Source organism: Saccoglossus kowalevskii, chromosome 10 (genome assembly GCF_978046115.1).
Source record: "Saccoglossus kowalevskii chromosome 10, keSacKowa6.1, whole genome shotgun sequence".
In the NCBI taxonomy this organism is placed as follows: Eukaryota; Metazoa; Hemichordata; class Enteropneusta; family Harrimaniidae; genus Saccoglossus; species Saccoglossus kowalevskii.
The window spans coordinates 32062591-32076214 of NC_140650.1; the positions used below are offsets into that span (position 1 = coordinate 32062591).

A 13624-nucleotide genomic window follows, 5' to 3' on the forward strand; every position below is an offset into this window, starting at 1 on the left:
TATGCTTCCTGTTAACTGCTTCAGCCAGCAGTGTATCTACATCTTAGTGATAAAGATAATTCAGTCAATACCAGTCTAGTTATGAACACAAAAGCATTCCTTTTGGTATATCAGTTTAAAATGCACAAAATTACTTTATCGAAAGAGTTTGAAACCCTTAATGCCTTCAATTCAAAATATTGTAGGCAATGCATATTTAATTAAAATACTATTATTGACTAATTTAGAAAGATTCATTTTTCACGAATATGAATTCATTATAACTCAGCTTCAATAATTTTTAATACATCAAATCTTAAACTTGTTCGGTTTGACTCCTACAAGATTGTACATTTCAATTAAAGTTGACATGTCACTTAATTTTGATACCATTTTTATTGAATATATTGTTCAACAAAACAAGCAAAATTTCATGTTCATTCTTGAATGGGAATCAAAATAATCCGTAGAGTTGAAAATTGTATTTTTATATGCAGTGGCATATTTAATTCTGATTGAAGTTGACAGAGTGAAACTGCCTTAACATCACCAAAATTTACATTCAAAAATACATGATAATTCAAATGTGTGGACAGTCGGCATTAATTGTATAGTGGAACGTCATCATGATACAGCATTCATTGTAATGGATAACATAACATAACACCCAACATGTTAGGAAGAGACGGAATACATCTTAACATTGATACAGGAACTCATTGCTTCATTTCTAACATAAATACAAAAATCAACAAGTCTTACCCACTGGAAAGAAGACCGAGAAGAAATCAACCAAGAGAACCAAGAGAATTTCCTGCATCCAGAGAATATAGTCACTCCAATCATACTCACCAACAAAAAAGTGATCCTCTAGACACCACAAATGAGTACAGTGATACAAGAAGACAAAGAAGATATGTACTGCCCTTAGAAAGAAATACTCCCAGAGGATATGATCGATACAACAAAGGGCATAGCATTGAAACACAATTTGAAATAACCTGTTAATGACAGTACAACAAAAAAGAAATAAAAAGTACAATGATACTATGACACCAAATTACATTACAATTGGTCATTGGAACACTGCTGGTCTAAGATATAACTACAAACCAAGAGAAGGAACTATAGACATTAAAACAGAAGGTTCACTAGATATAGAACCACACATTAAAGATTATCACATATATGGAATGACAGAAACATGGCTGAATACTGAAAGTAAAGAACTAATACCACAACCTAAGGGATATTATACTTATCACAACATTAGGACAAAAAATAAAAAAGCATGGAGGTCATCAGGAGGAATCAGTATTTTCATCAGAAATAGTATCAAAAGTGGAGTCAAGATCATGTCAAAGTCTAGCAACTTCTCTATTTGGTGTCAAATGTCGAAAGACTTCTTCAACCTTGAAATGGACATCTACATAGGTACTATATATATTCCACCAAAAAATTCCACTTTCTACAATGACAATGACTGCGATCCATATGACGAAATCAACAAAGAAATCCAACAGTATAGCCTCATTGGACATGTCATTATACAAGGAGACTTTAATGCTAGAACAAAAGACCTTGAAGATACAATTCAAGATGAACAGGACAACCTTCACATAAACATGCCATTACCAGATACATATACATATGATAAAATAGTCAAAAAAAGGAGAAACACGGATACATGGAAGAATGAATTTGGAGAGGAACTAACACAACTATGTAAAGAAAATCGTCTACGGATATTAAATGGGCGGACTTCAGGAGATTGGTCAGGTCAACTGACATGCTACGGTTATCATGGTGCCAGCACAGTGGACTATGCAATCACAAGTGAAACACTACTACAGAATATCCTTCATTTTAAAGTTGAACAACTACAACAGGCAAGTGACCACTGTCCTATCAAAACTATCTTGAAAATACCAAAATACAAGCAATTCACTGATATGAATGAAGTCCTTAAACCAGTACATCAATGCTATCAATGGAATGCAATGAATAAAGGCATGTACAAGCTATATATGAAGACAAAGGAGAGTGAAGATATTGTGTCCACATTCATAGTAAACAATAATAACAACACAAGTCATGATATGGCAATACAATTCCAAGAGATGATACACAAAATAGCAAACAAATGCTCCATAAAATTAAAAACAAAGAAGAAGACCATGCGTAGGAAAGTTAAGTACACAGACAGGCAATGTAACATGAAGAAAAAAGAACTACAAACTCTTGCAAATATATTACAAAAAAACCCTTCAGATGGGACTCTCAGAATGCTTTACTACACTAAGAAAAAAGACTTCAGGAAGTATGTAAAAAGCATGCAAAAAGACAAGAAACAAAAAATATTATCTCTCATTGAATCAGCAAATGAAAATGAACATGCACAAGAATTCTGGAAGAAAATAAACTCAATCACGAAAACCAAAGTAAATTACGAACTGAAAGAAATCCCACACTCAGTGTGGACTGAACACTTTCAACGAATTGGAAACAATAACTCTGCCACATTAGATAGAATAAAACAAATGAAAACACAACTAGAACAGTTAGAGAATAAAACAGAAGACAACCATATGCTAAATAAACCAATATCATTAACAGAAGTTGTGCAGGCAACAGGAGCACTAAAAAATAACAAAGCAAGTGGACCAGACGGTATTCCAGGAGAGATGTTAAAATACAGCAACATACAAATTAAACAAGCATTGAAACATATGTACAATCGTGTGCTAGAAACAGGAATTTACCCAGAAATATGGAGCACTAGTGTTATTACTCCAATACACAAGAAAGGAGACAAGATGGACACAAACAACTATCGCGGCATATCAGTTGGTAATGTCATAGCTAAAGTATTTAGTATAATCATAAACAACAGAATCACAAATCATACAGAAAATAATAAGATTATTCATCCGAACCAAGCAGGATTCCGACGAAAAAAACGAACAGTTGATCACATTCTGACTCTCCACACAATTATAAAGAAACAACAAGAAAAAAAAGAAAAAAATGTACTGTTGTTTTGTGGACCTCAAAAAGTGTTTTGACACAATTTGGAGGAAAGCATTGTACTATAAACTACTACGTAACAACATCAACGGAAAAGTATACAACATAATTAAGAACATGTACACTAATATGGATTTAGTAGTCAAATTAGGTGATGTAATAACAGAACAATTTAAAACTAAAAATGGAGTTAAGCAAGGTTGCCCTCTGAGTCCAACCCTGTTCAACATCTTTATAAATGACTTTATCACAGGACTCACAGAAATTGAAACAAATGCACCAGAACTGGATAATAAAACTATCAATAGCCTATTGTATGCTGATGACATTGCACTACTATCAAAATCATATGAAGGATTACAAACTGCAATAGACTTTCTCCATAAATACACTTCAGACTGGGGGCTACAAGTAAACACAAACAAAACGCAAGTGATTATATTCAGGAATTCGGGATGCAAACCAGATACAAGGCGATTTACATGTGGCAATGAAGAAATAAAAACTACAGGATTATACACATATCTTGGAGTAACATTTAAGGCCAATGGATCAATAACCTCTACTGCAGACAGACTGGCAGACAAGACCTACAAAGCTGCAAGGATCCAGTCACACATATATCCAACAAACATGAACAGTATAAGGATAAAGGAAAAACTCCTGAATGTGACACAACTACCCATATTAACATATGCAGGTGAGATATGGGGCATTTTCCAAAATCAGACTAATTGGGACAAAACAGCAACAGAAAAATATCATCTACGCTTTTGTCGTCAAATTCTTAACATTGGCAACAGAGCGAGCAAAATTGGATGCAGAATGGAACTGGGAAGAGAGCCACTGATAAGCAGAATATACTGCTCAGCAATTAACTATTACAAACTCCTCAAAGCGATAGACAATGACAATTTAGCTTTTTATGCTATAAAAGACATGGAAAACAATACTTACACAGGAGCATGGTTGACTACCTTAGAACGAAACTTGAAACTTTACAACAAAAACAATGTCACAGATTTCACAAAACAAAAACTAAATAATTCAATTAGACAATATTACATTAACAAATGGAATATAGACAACAAAAGGGAAAGTGCCAAATTACGCACATACAGGACATTCAAAGACTCCTTGGAACAAGAAGAATACATAAAAGTGATGAACAACCCACAACATGTCAAAACAATAGCTCAATTTAGATTAAGTTGCCATAAACTTGCCATCGAAAAAGGTCGTTATACAAAACCAAAAACACCAGTGGAAGACAGGTTATGCTCCCATTGTAACAAAGTTGAAAATGAGGAACATCATTTAATACATTGTAAATTGTACACAAAACAAAGAGACGCAATGTTTCACACTATCAACAGTGTAAATGCAAATTTCCTGAATTTGGATAAAGAAAAACAATTTAAACATATTTTACAATCAAAAGATAAAAATACTATTATAGCCCTCTATGTGTACTTGAGTAACAGTAAATGAACAAACAAAAGAATACACTCAGTCACACTTATTTAACTTTTTATTTACTCAACTTTCACCTACTTACTTTTTTTAGTTATTCATTATTAACTTTATTACATTTTAAACACCAAATTAGAAATGTAAAATTTTCTACACGGTTGTAATAAAGCTGTTATCTTATCTTATCTTATCTTATCATGTTGGTTGATATAAAATCTGTGTTAATTTATACAAATTAAGTTCTTTTGAAATTACAATTACAGGGAAGGACGATGATAATTCAAGGTTGAATAATCTCCCAAAGGAACAGACCTCCTTCTCCTGAACTAAGCTAGTCACCTAGTATTTCAATTGATGTGTATACTAAGATGAGACAATCTTTCTATGAATGTTAGAAAAAACATTGTACAGCATATCTGACACTGAAGGTAAAAATTATCTGCATGTCACTGTGACAGTTTGTAATGACAATTACTCACACAGATTTTAATCAATATTAAAATGTTAAAAAGATTTGCATTTTCTTTATTATGTGATCAGTGTATAGACACCATATGTGCACAAAGAAATAGTGTGCATAGAAATTTGAATTTGATGAGAAATATAGCACACATATAGTCACAATAACAATTAACATAAAAGATAATATTTAAATTCTAAAATTATTATGAACGTATTTACCTCTCTGGCCTCATTAGTTGTACAGAATAATAGCCACATAGCAGGGGGTGCTGCTGGTTCCTGTAATAAAATAAAAAATAGTTAATTGTGTCACTATACATAAAAGTAAATGTATCACATATCCAGCAGCTACTTGAGAGCCAGGGGAGATTTTTTATAGCAACTATCTAGTAAGGGAAAAAATAGAATAATCATCATAAACTTACTGCACCAATCTTATTTCATATATTGAAATGTTCACAGGTATGAAATTGGTGAAAAGGATTTAATACATAATAATAGATGTGTATGGCTATCTGGCATGTACATACAATGTAAATTGATAATAATGTGAGAGATATTAATAGCTTGTGTTTAAAAATCCAATTTAGCCTAATATTATTATAGTATAAGACTTCATAACATTTGCTGGTAGCTTTCTCTGGTTGTTCAGTTTCACACATACACAATTGGGAGTTGGGACCTTGGCCTTATCTGAATTGAGTAATTGAGTTTATCATCTACTTATCTGCAAAATTCAGATAATTAAAATCAGGAATTAATTATACATGTACATTGTACTTACAGGTACATGTACAAAATAAAAAAAAAAAAAAAAAAAAAAATATCAATCGTGATATAACACAGTCCTCATCTATTTTCAGTGTTCATCTGTATTACATATGTCCCATATGTTAAATAAAGTATATGTCAGAGATGGTTCTTGAACTGCATTCGCCAAAACAAAATGGGCACCAGTCGGCCATTTTTAAAGTGATCTAAATAGAAAAATGATAATGCACCAAAGTATATATGTATGTACCAAGTTTGAACAAAATTTGTTTATACACATGAACAAAATCTGGTTTAGGAATGGAGGAAATGCTTGAATGTTTATGATATTTCAGCTATAAAATAGACACCATTGGGCCAACTTAAATGGATCGTAAGAAATTGCATGTGCATATGTGTGACATGATATATAATGCATGTGTGAAATTTGACCATTTTGAATCAAATCTGCAAAACGAAGTGACGTGCATCAATATCCCATAATATCCATGCATGACAAATCTCATTTCCAACTGACAGAATTCCTTGATTTTGATGAATTATTTGTACCAAATAAGCTGCTATTCAGCCACCTTGAACTGAGCCATGAAACTAATACAATGTGTGATGTATGTACCTTGATTGTGATCAGCCCAGGCATGTCCAAGATACAGGTGCAGAAGCACAGAATTGAAATTTATAAGCCTTCGTTTTCAGACTTCTTTTCAAGACAAAAAATAAATAAAAATAGTACACTTGAAAGTGGTTTGAGTCATGGTTTATTATGCAGTATATTTTTGAGTATGTTTTTAAGTTTCATAATATCTAGTCATTTATTTTTCATGAATTTTTCTGGCAGGCAAAAATTTTAGTATGCCTATACAGATTGACAAAGTTAAATACATTATTTGTGATCTACCAAACATCAAAGGAATAAACACTATATAGGAACTATTAAGCTTGTCATTGATACAACATTATATCTGGTTTTTCTGTTCAAATGATTTGTATGATAGACAAATTGTTAGTGATTTATACAAAACTGCAACACACATAAAGAATATCAGGGTTTGAAATTAGATATTCTGAACACTAAAATTCATGGCCAACACTTGTATCTGATTTTATGCTTTATAACATTTAGATTAGATTTATATCATCAAAAATTTCATTATTTTAAACAGTTGACAATTTGAATTGATTTCAGATGAACCAACATGATATGTATTTACATAAAAATAAATACATAAAGAATGAGGTGAAAAATACAATTTACATTTCAAACAATGAAGAGGCAAAGGTGAACAGCCCTGAAGTTATGATTAACAGATAGAGGTTAAGATACAATGAACATATTTAATGTACAATGTAGCTAATACTATGGCATTTGTAGCATAATCAGTAATCTGACCTACACTTTGGAAAATAGTATGGGCAACGTAAAGGAAGACATTATAGTCATATTACAATGCATAAGTACATGTACGTCATGTATAATGTACGGGGTATATGTGCTTCATGTTACCTGATAGTAAAGCTACATGTATACGATAAAGGTCATAGATAAAACAAATAACAATTTCAGTCAACAAATTACTGACAACTCTTGTATAAATGAAGACACTCTGTTGTATTAAGTCACATACTACATACAAAGAGACTGGAACACTACAAGATGTTGCTGACATTACAGAAACTATTTAATTATTATAGATAGAGTTCACTGAATTAGTATAAATTTTATTATTCCTAATCAATAATGTATCATGCAATTCATAACCTTCAGGCAACTTTTCAATGACATATCAGTCTGAGTGCATTGAAAAAATTAGAAATAAATTGAATCAGTCTGTATATAAATCAATAACAGATTTGCAGATTTGAAATAGTGTTATGATAATATGAAGAGATTGTCGTCAGAGTTAAATTTGTACTGAAATTAATTTCCTAGTAAAACAATATTGAGTTTAAGTTTTAGAATCAACACATTTATCATGAATCCAACATAGTTACAACTAAACAGTGTTTCCCCAGGTAAATTCATATGCATGGAGGCTAATTTGTATAATGTTATGACCTAATTTGCATTTAAATAATATGACATTAATGATTGTATTAAAATATACTCCAAATATGCATTACATTCATAATTCCAAATGTGTTTTAAAAGTTGACACTATATTTGACTGTTGAACCACACAGACATAACTATAATCATCCATATATGTATAGTCTATTAGGCATTAAACACTGTGTGCAGGAAATTGAAATCCAAAAATACATGCATACAGCCTCAGGGTGCATGTTGCCATGAATCATCTGGGATAAACAGAGCACAATGAAGATGAATATTCTGTGAAGCAAAATGGTCCATATATTAAACTGTTTTACTGATCAGTATTACCGATACACGCAAAATTATTGAATGTTGCCATAGATACCAGCATTGGCCTGTCATACATGGAGATTCACAGATTGCCGCAACATGTGTAAACTGCAATGTTTGTACTGAAATTTGTAATCCTTTGTTTTTGCAGAGGGATTACATTAGTTGCGTTCACGTGACCCACTCAGCTTGTGCCGAAATCTCGCCCTTTTATTTGACCAAAACGTGGAAAACGATATGCATAAGATGATAATAATAATTGCTATATTGAAATATGATATCTATTTGCGGTTATGGTATTTATTACGAGTCATTGTGCACATGAACGGCAAACAAGTTTCGGAAAACAATTATTTTTCTCGTTGATGTAGCATTGCAAGAAAAAAACAGTTGCAGCAGTACATAAATATGCGTCGCTGATGATGGTTTGCATTCATTTCATTAATTACTACATCATCTGACCATATATAGCTGCACTTTCGTCCATCATCATGTCATACTTGTATGAATCAGTCTATGTTCTCTTAAATTCATCACCGAGGCGTGATTTCGGTCTGTGTCGAGCGTTCAGGTGGCAAATCTTGGCACATGCAGAGTTTTGGCCTAAGCATCTATCAGGACTGAGACCAAGTTTTTTAAGGCACGTGTCAACTCGGTCCCAACAGTTCACACACACACACGTTTCGGCATGTGCTGACTCAGTCCAGAGTCTCGACACAAACCGAGATCTATAACGTGAATGCCACTAGTGACTGTCCAGATCCAGAGATTTTTTTTTATTGGTTTAATTAGTCAGAAGTCTGACATCTATAATTGGGTTGATTATAGCTTTAGATGGACATTTTGAAACTAAAACTGTCTTCTTTTAAGAAATATATCAAGAGAAAAATGCAAAAAGAGTCCATACAAATCAGATATTCTCTGCACCCAAGTTATTCTGAGAATACAGTATGGTAAACGATGCAATCTCATTGTAAATTTTCCCACTTGTAGCCAAAATTTAGTTTAGCCCAAAATGACAAATAGAATTTTATGAGATTCATGGTTGCGTGATTGTTAGAATTTTAATAGTGATGTAATTCAATATCTGCATGTGTGTTTGAATGAGATGTAAAAAGATACACGTTTATCAAATAAGGTAGACATTTGTAACATGACCATATGGGGTTTAATAGACGGCTGAATTCAATTGTTTTCACTGCAAGATTTATTATAATAAGCCGTACATTCATTTTATAGTGTTCACATTACAGTGAGAAAGTACATTTTGAAAATTTATTATTTCTTCTTTTGTGAATCATTTTTTCCTTTCATATGTCGGTATGTGTGTTTAGTTTTCACACCCTTATTATTATGAAATTGCTTTGATATAGTAGCTATTAGCTTGTTACTAATTAAGTTTTAATTCTAAGTGTCAGGCATGTTTAGAAGGTTTAATGCAATATCCTGCTTCCAGTTCCCATAGCATCAAGTTTCACACTCTGCCTGTAAGCTGCACCTATTAACTGTATATTCTGTACTTTACCTAAACATACCATGTTAAGATACACACTACCATTGGTCAATTATGAGGTATAAAGTAGGAATGCATTCTATTTGCATGATCATACGAGGTTATCATTTGTGAAGTTGTTCATAGAGCTGGTTGATAAGATGTTATGGCCTAGTATTATCCACGAATAGTGAATAATACAGCAAATGATGACACAAGTATCTACCAGCTCCATAAATAAGTGATATCAGGTGATAATCTTTTTATCAAAAAGAAATAGTTTTTTTTTAATGAACTATGCTTCTGACTCTTATTCTAATTTTTGCTAATAAGGCATGTATAAGCATGGTTGCAGTTACATTTGTCAACAGTTATTGATAAAGGACATAAATATTACTCTTCTGTTGGTATCTTTTTGAAATATTATCACACCCCCACTTTTGAGTAACCATGCCCAAATTGTAAGTTGATGTTCAATTAACAAAACTTTGAGTTACCGACAATATACATTTTTGTTTTTGACTGTCCAAATTTAGTAACTCGTACTTTAATTAACAGTTAACCAAACTTTGAGTTACAGGTAACATAGATTTGTTGGTTTTTTTAACATTTGATGTCACATCTTGATTCTTCAGCAAAGGATTATGGGTAGATTCAACATAGCATCTATTGTGGAAAATTAAGGAAAAGATTTCATGTTTAGCTTATAAAGTAAGACTTCCAATTCCAACCATACATATAAAATAGTTGTCATGGCAACAGAACAGAAAACATTCATTTTTTCTACCATATTCTTCGTATTTATTTTCAATTATCGATGGGAGTAACTTATCGGGTTTATATTATGACCAGTTGACTGCAAAATTGAAACGAAAAAGTGTTTTTACAACAGATGATGTGATGTCATATTTTACCCATAACTCCTTGCAGGAAAATCCAAATAGAGGGCAATGTTTATAAAAAATTTAATATTTTATATTTATGAAGTGATATAGAAAGCTGTAAACTGCATTCTTCTGCAGCTCTTTCATTTGGTAGTTTCATGCTGTTACCTTTGAGTTCCATTTTAACTTCCAAGAATGACAAAAATATGAATATGAAATGACACAAAAAAAAACTATTTATCAAACCACCGGTTTATTTCTTTAAAATACTTAGTTTTATAGCTGCAATTAATTTTTGCTGAATTTCGACTTTTTGAGTGTTTTGTATTTTTTTTGTAACATATAGAAAGAAGGTATATTTGCTGGATTGTATTTTCACTGAACCATCCCTTCAAGCGAAAATAAATTTTAAAATAAACACTTTTTTACATTTATAACAGTATAATAATTTAATTCATATAACCAAAAAGTATTTGAATGGCAATTAAGAACTTACTATGTGAAAGATTTATAATAATTTCAACATTTTGAATAGAGCTACAAGAACAAAATCTGATTCAATCTCATTCATATAAGGTACCGTTCGTATGTTTGATTATGTAGTCATTTGTCATCTAAAATACAGCAAAATGTCTCAAAAACTTTCATTGATGGATGACTACAGATTAAAAACATTATAGCTGATTTGAACAGACTTTGCGTCACCCATTTTTGTCATGGAAGTGAATCGTTGCTTAAGTGTGCAAATTATAGAAAAGGAGTATTGGACCATAATTTCAGGCTATTGAAAGATTTGTATTTAAAAATCACTGTGAAAGCATTGGTCACTTATAATGACATTATGGGTCCATTCATTTTTAATGGATATGAATGATAAAACATAAATAATTAAAAAATATATGTATTACTATAACATGTGCTGCATCTAATAAGCTCTTACATAACACGATCTGACAAGTAGAAAACAACAAAACTAATAGGTGATGCTTTGTGTAATATATAAAAAGTATAATTCAATGATTAATTATTCCAAATAAAATCAAAGAAAGCTTAGAAAGAACTTCCATGTGCTGAGAGTATTGGAGACACATTAAATATAATTCGAAATTACTTAGCTGAAAACTAATTATGCAAATCAGAAAATTAATATGAACAGATTTGAGTGTAAAACTAATGAGGTCTGCGCAATGTAACAGAAAATCTATGTTCCCAAGTTTAATTGAAATGTGATTAGAACCCAAAAATTATGAATTATTATGCTTATTAGGGAATTAATATGAACAGATTTTTACCCCAAACTAATTAGGTTTGTACATTGTCCTAGAGCATCTTTGTACTAAGTTTCATTGAAATGGAATAATTAGTACTTTAGATATCAGTGTGAAAGCTTAAATTGGTTAATTATGCAAATTAGGTAATTGATATGTACAGATTTTAACCCACAATTATCCAGGTCTGTCTATTGTCCTACAGCATCCATGTACATTCATTGATATGTGATGTTTAGTACCTGAGATATCAGTGTGAAAGTTGGTTAATTATGCAAATTAGGTGATTAATATGCACAAATATTTACCGGGAACTAATTGGGTCTGCGTAATTCTAGATTCATTGAAATGTGATGATTAGTACTTTAGATATCAGTAGAAAAGATGAAAATTAATTATGCAAATTAGTTAATTAGTATGCACAATTATTTACCCTAAAACTAATCAGGTCTCTGCATAGTCCTAAAGGATCTATGTACCAAGTTTCATTGAAATGCGATGATTAGTACTTGAGATACCCGTGGAAAAGCTGAAAATTAACTAATTATGCAAATTAGGTGATTAATATGCACAAACATTTATCGGAAACAATCAATCTCTGCATAGTCCTTGAGTATGTAAGTACCAAGTTTCATTGAAATGTAATGCTCACTACTTATATCAAATGCTGAAAATTAATTAATTATGCAAATTAGGTAATTAATATGTACTGATATTACCATAAAAACTATCAGGTCTGTGCAGTGTCATATGACATCTATGTACCAAGTTTCATTGAAATGTGATGATTAGTACTTATATCAAATGCTGAAAATTAATTAATTATGCAAATTAGGTAATTAATATGTACTGATATTACCATAAAAACTATTAGGTCTGTGCAGTGTCATATGACATCTATGTACCAAGTTTCATTGAAATGTGATGATTAGTACTTATATCAAATGCTGAAAATTAATTAATTATGCAAATTAGGTAATTAATATGTACTGATATTACCATAAAAACTATTAGGTCTGTGCAGTGTCATATGACATCTATGTACCAAGTTTCATTGAAATGTGATGATTAGTACTTGAGATATCAGTGGAAAAACCGAAAATTAACTAATCATTATGCAAATTAGGTAATTAGTATCCAAGGATTAAACCGTGCACATGATTAATTAAGTTAGATGGGATGTACCAGACTTCTCTTTAGAATAAACACACAACACATAGTCCAAATATTATTTTCTTATATTCTTGAATTAATTCAACAAGGATGAATAGTCATATATAATTTATGCAAATTTGTGCAAATCATAGTGACTGTTGCAAATGAAGTTGGGAAATTATGATGTATACAATTGTATTCCAGTTTTAATTTTGTATTTGTTTATAATCAGGACATGTTTATAACAGTTAAAGTTAAATATGAAAGATCATTAAAATCAATTAGCAGATCATAGAGATACATGTTTCATTCTATATTGACATAAATCATATTTGTCATTCAAATTAAGCCACTCAAACTAAAAATATAGGTTACACACACAAATGTTTATTTTGTCTGTTATAGAAACAGAATTTTATACTTTTGTAATCACTATACCAATTAATATTGGCAATGAATGTCCAGTCTTCTGCTAATATATTAGCAGAATTGCACATATACACATATTCACATTACCACATCCCAACATGTATTGAATATCTTTCAGCCTTGCAAAGGGATTATAGCAGTTAGGTACAAGCTACTCAGGACTAACTTTGGGACCCACTTAGAACCCACTGGGCTTATATCAAAATCATGCCCTCATTCATCTAGCTGTTCTGCACACATGTCAGATGGGATGGAATTTGCTGTTAAGGTATTTATTATTAATCATCTTACAAAGAAAAAAACAAAAAAGAATTCAAAG

General features: G+C 31.4%; 1 protein-coding gene across 1 annotated transcript in view; it reads right to left on the reverse strand.

Moving 5' to 3' along the window:
* LOC144344197 (uncharacterized) overlaps positions 1 to 13624 on the reverse strand; it is a 41937-nt gene that overhangs the window by 22025 nt on the left and 6288 nt on the right. The window contains exon 2 of the mRNA XM_078006270.2: positions 5161 to 5220. Coding sequence (XP_077862396.1) covers positions 5161 to 5220 — 60 coding nt within the window. The remainder of the gene's footprint in view (positions 1 to 5160; positions 5221 to 13624) is intronic.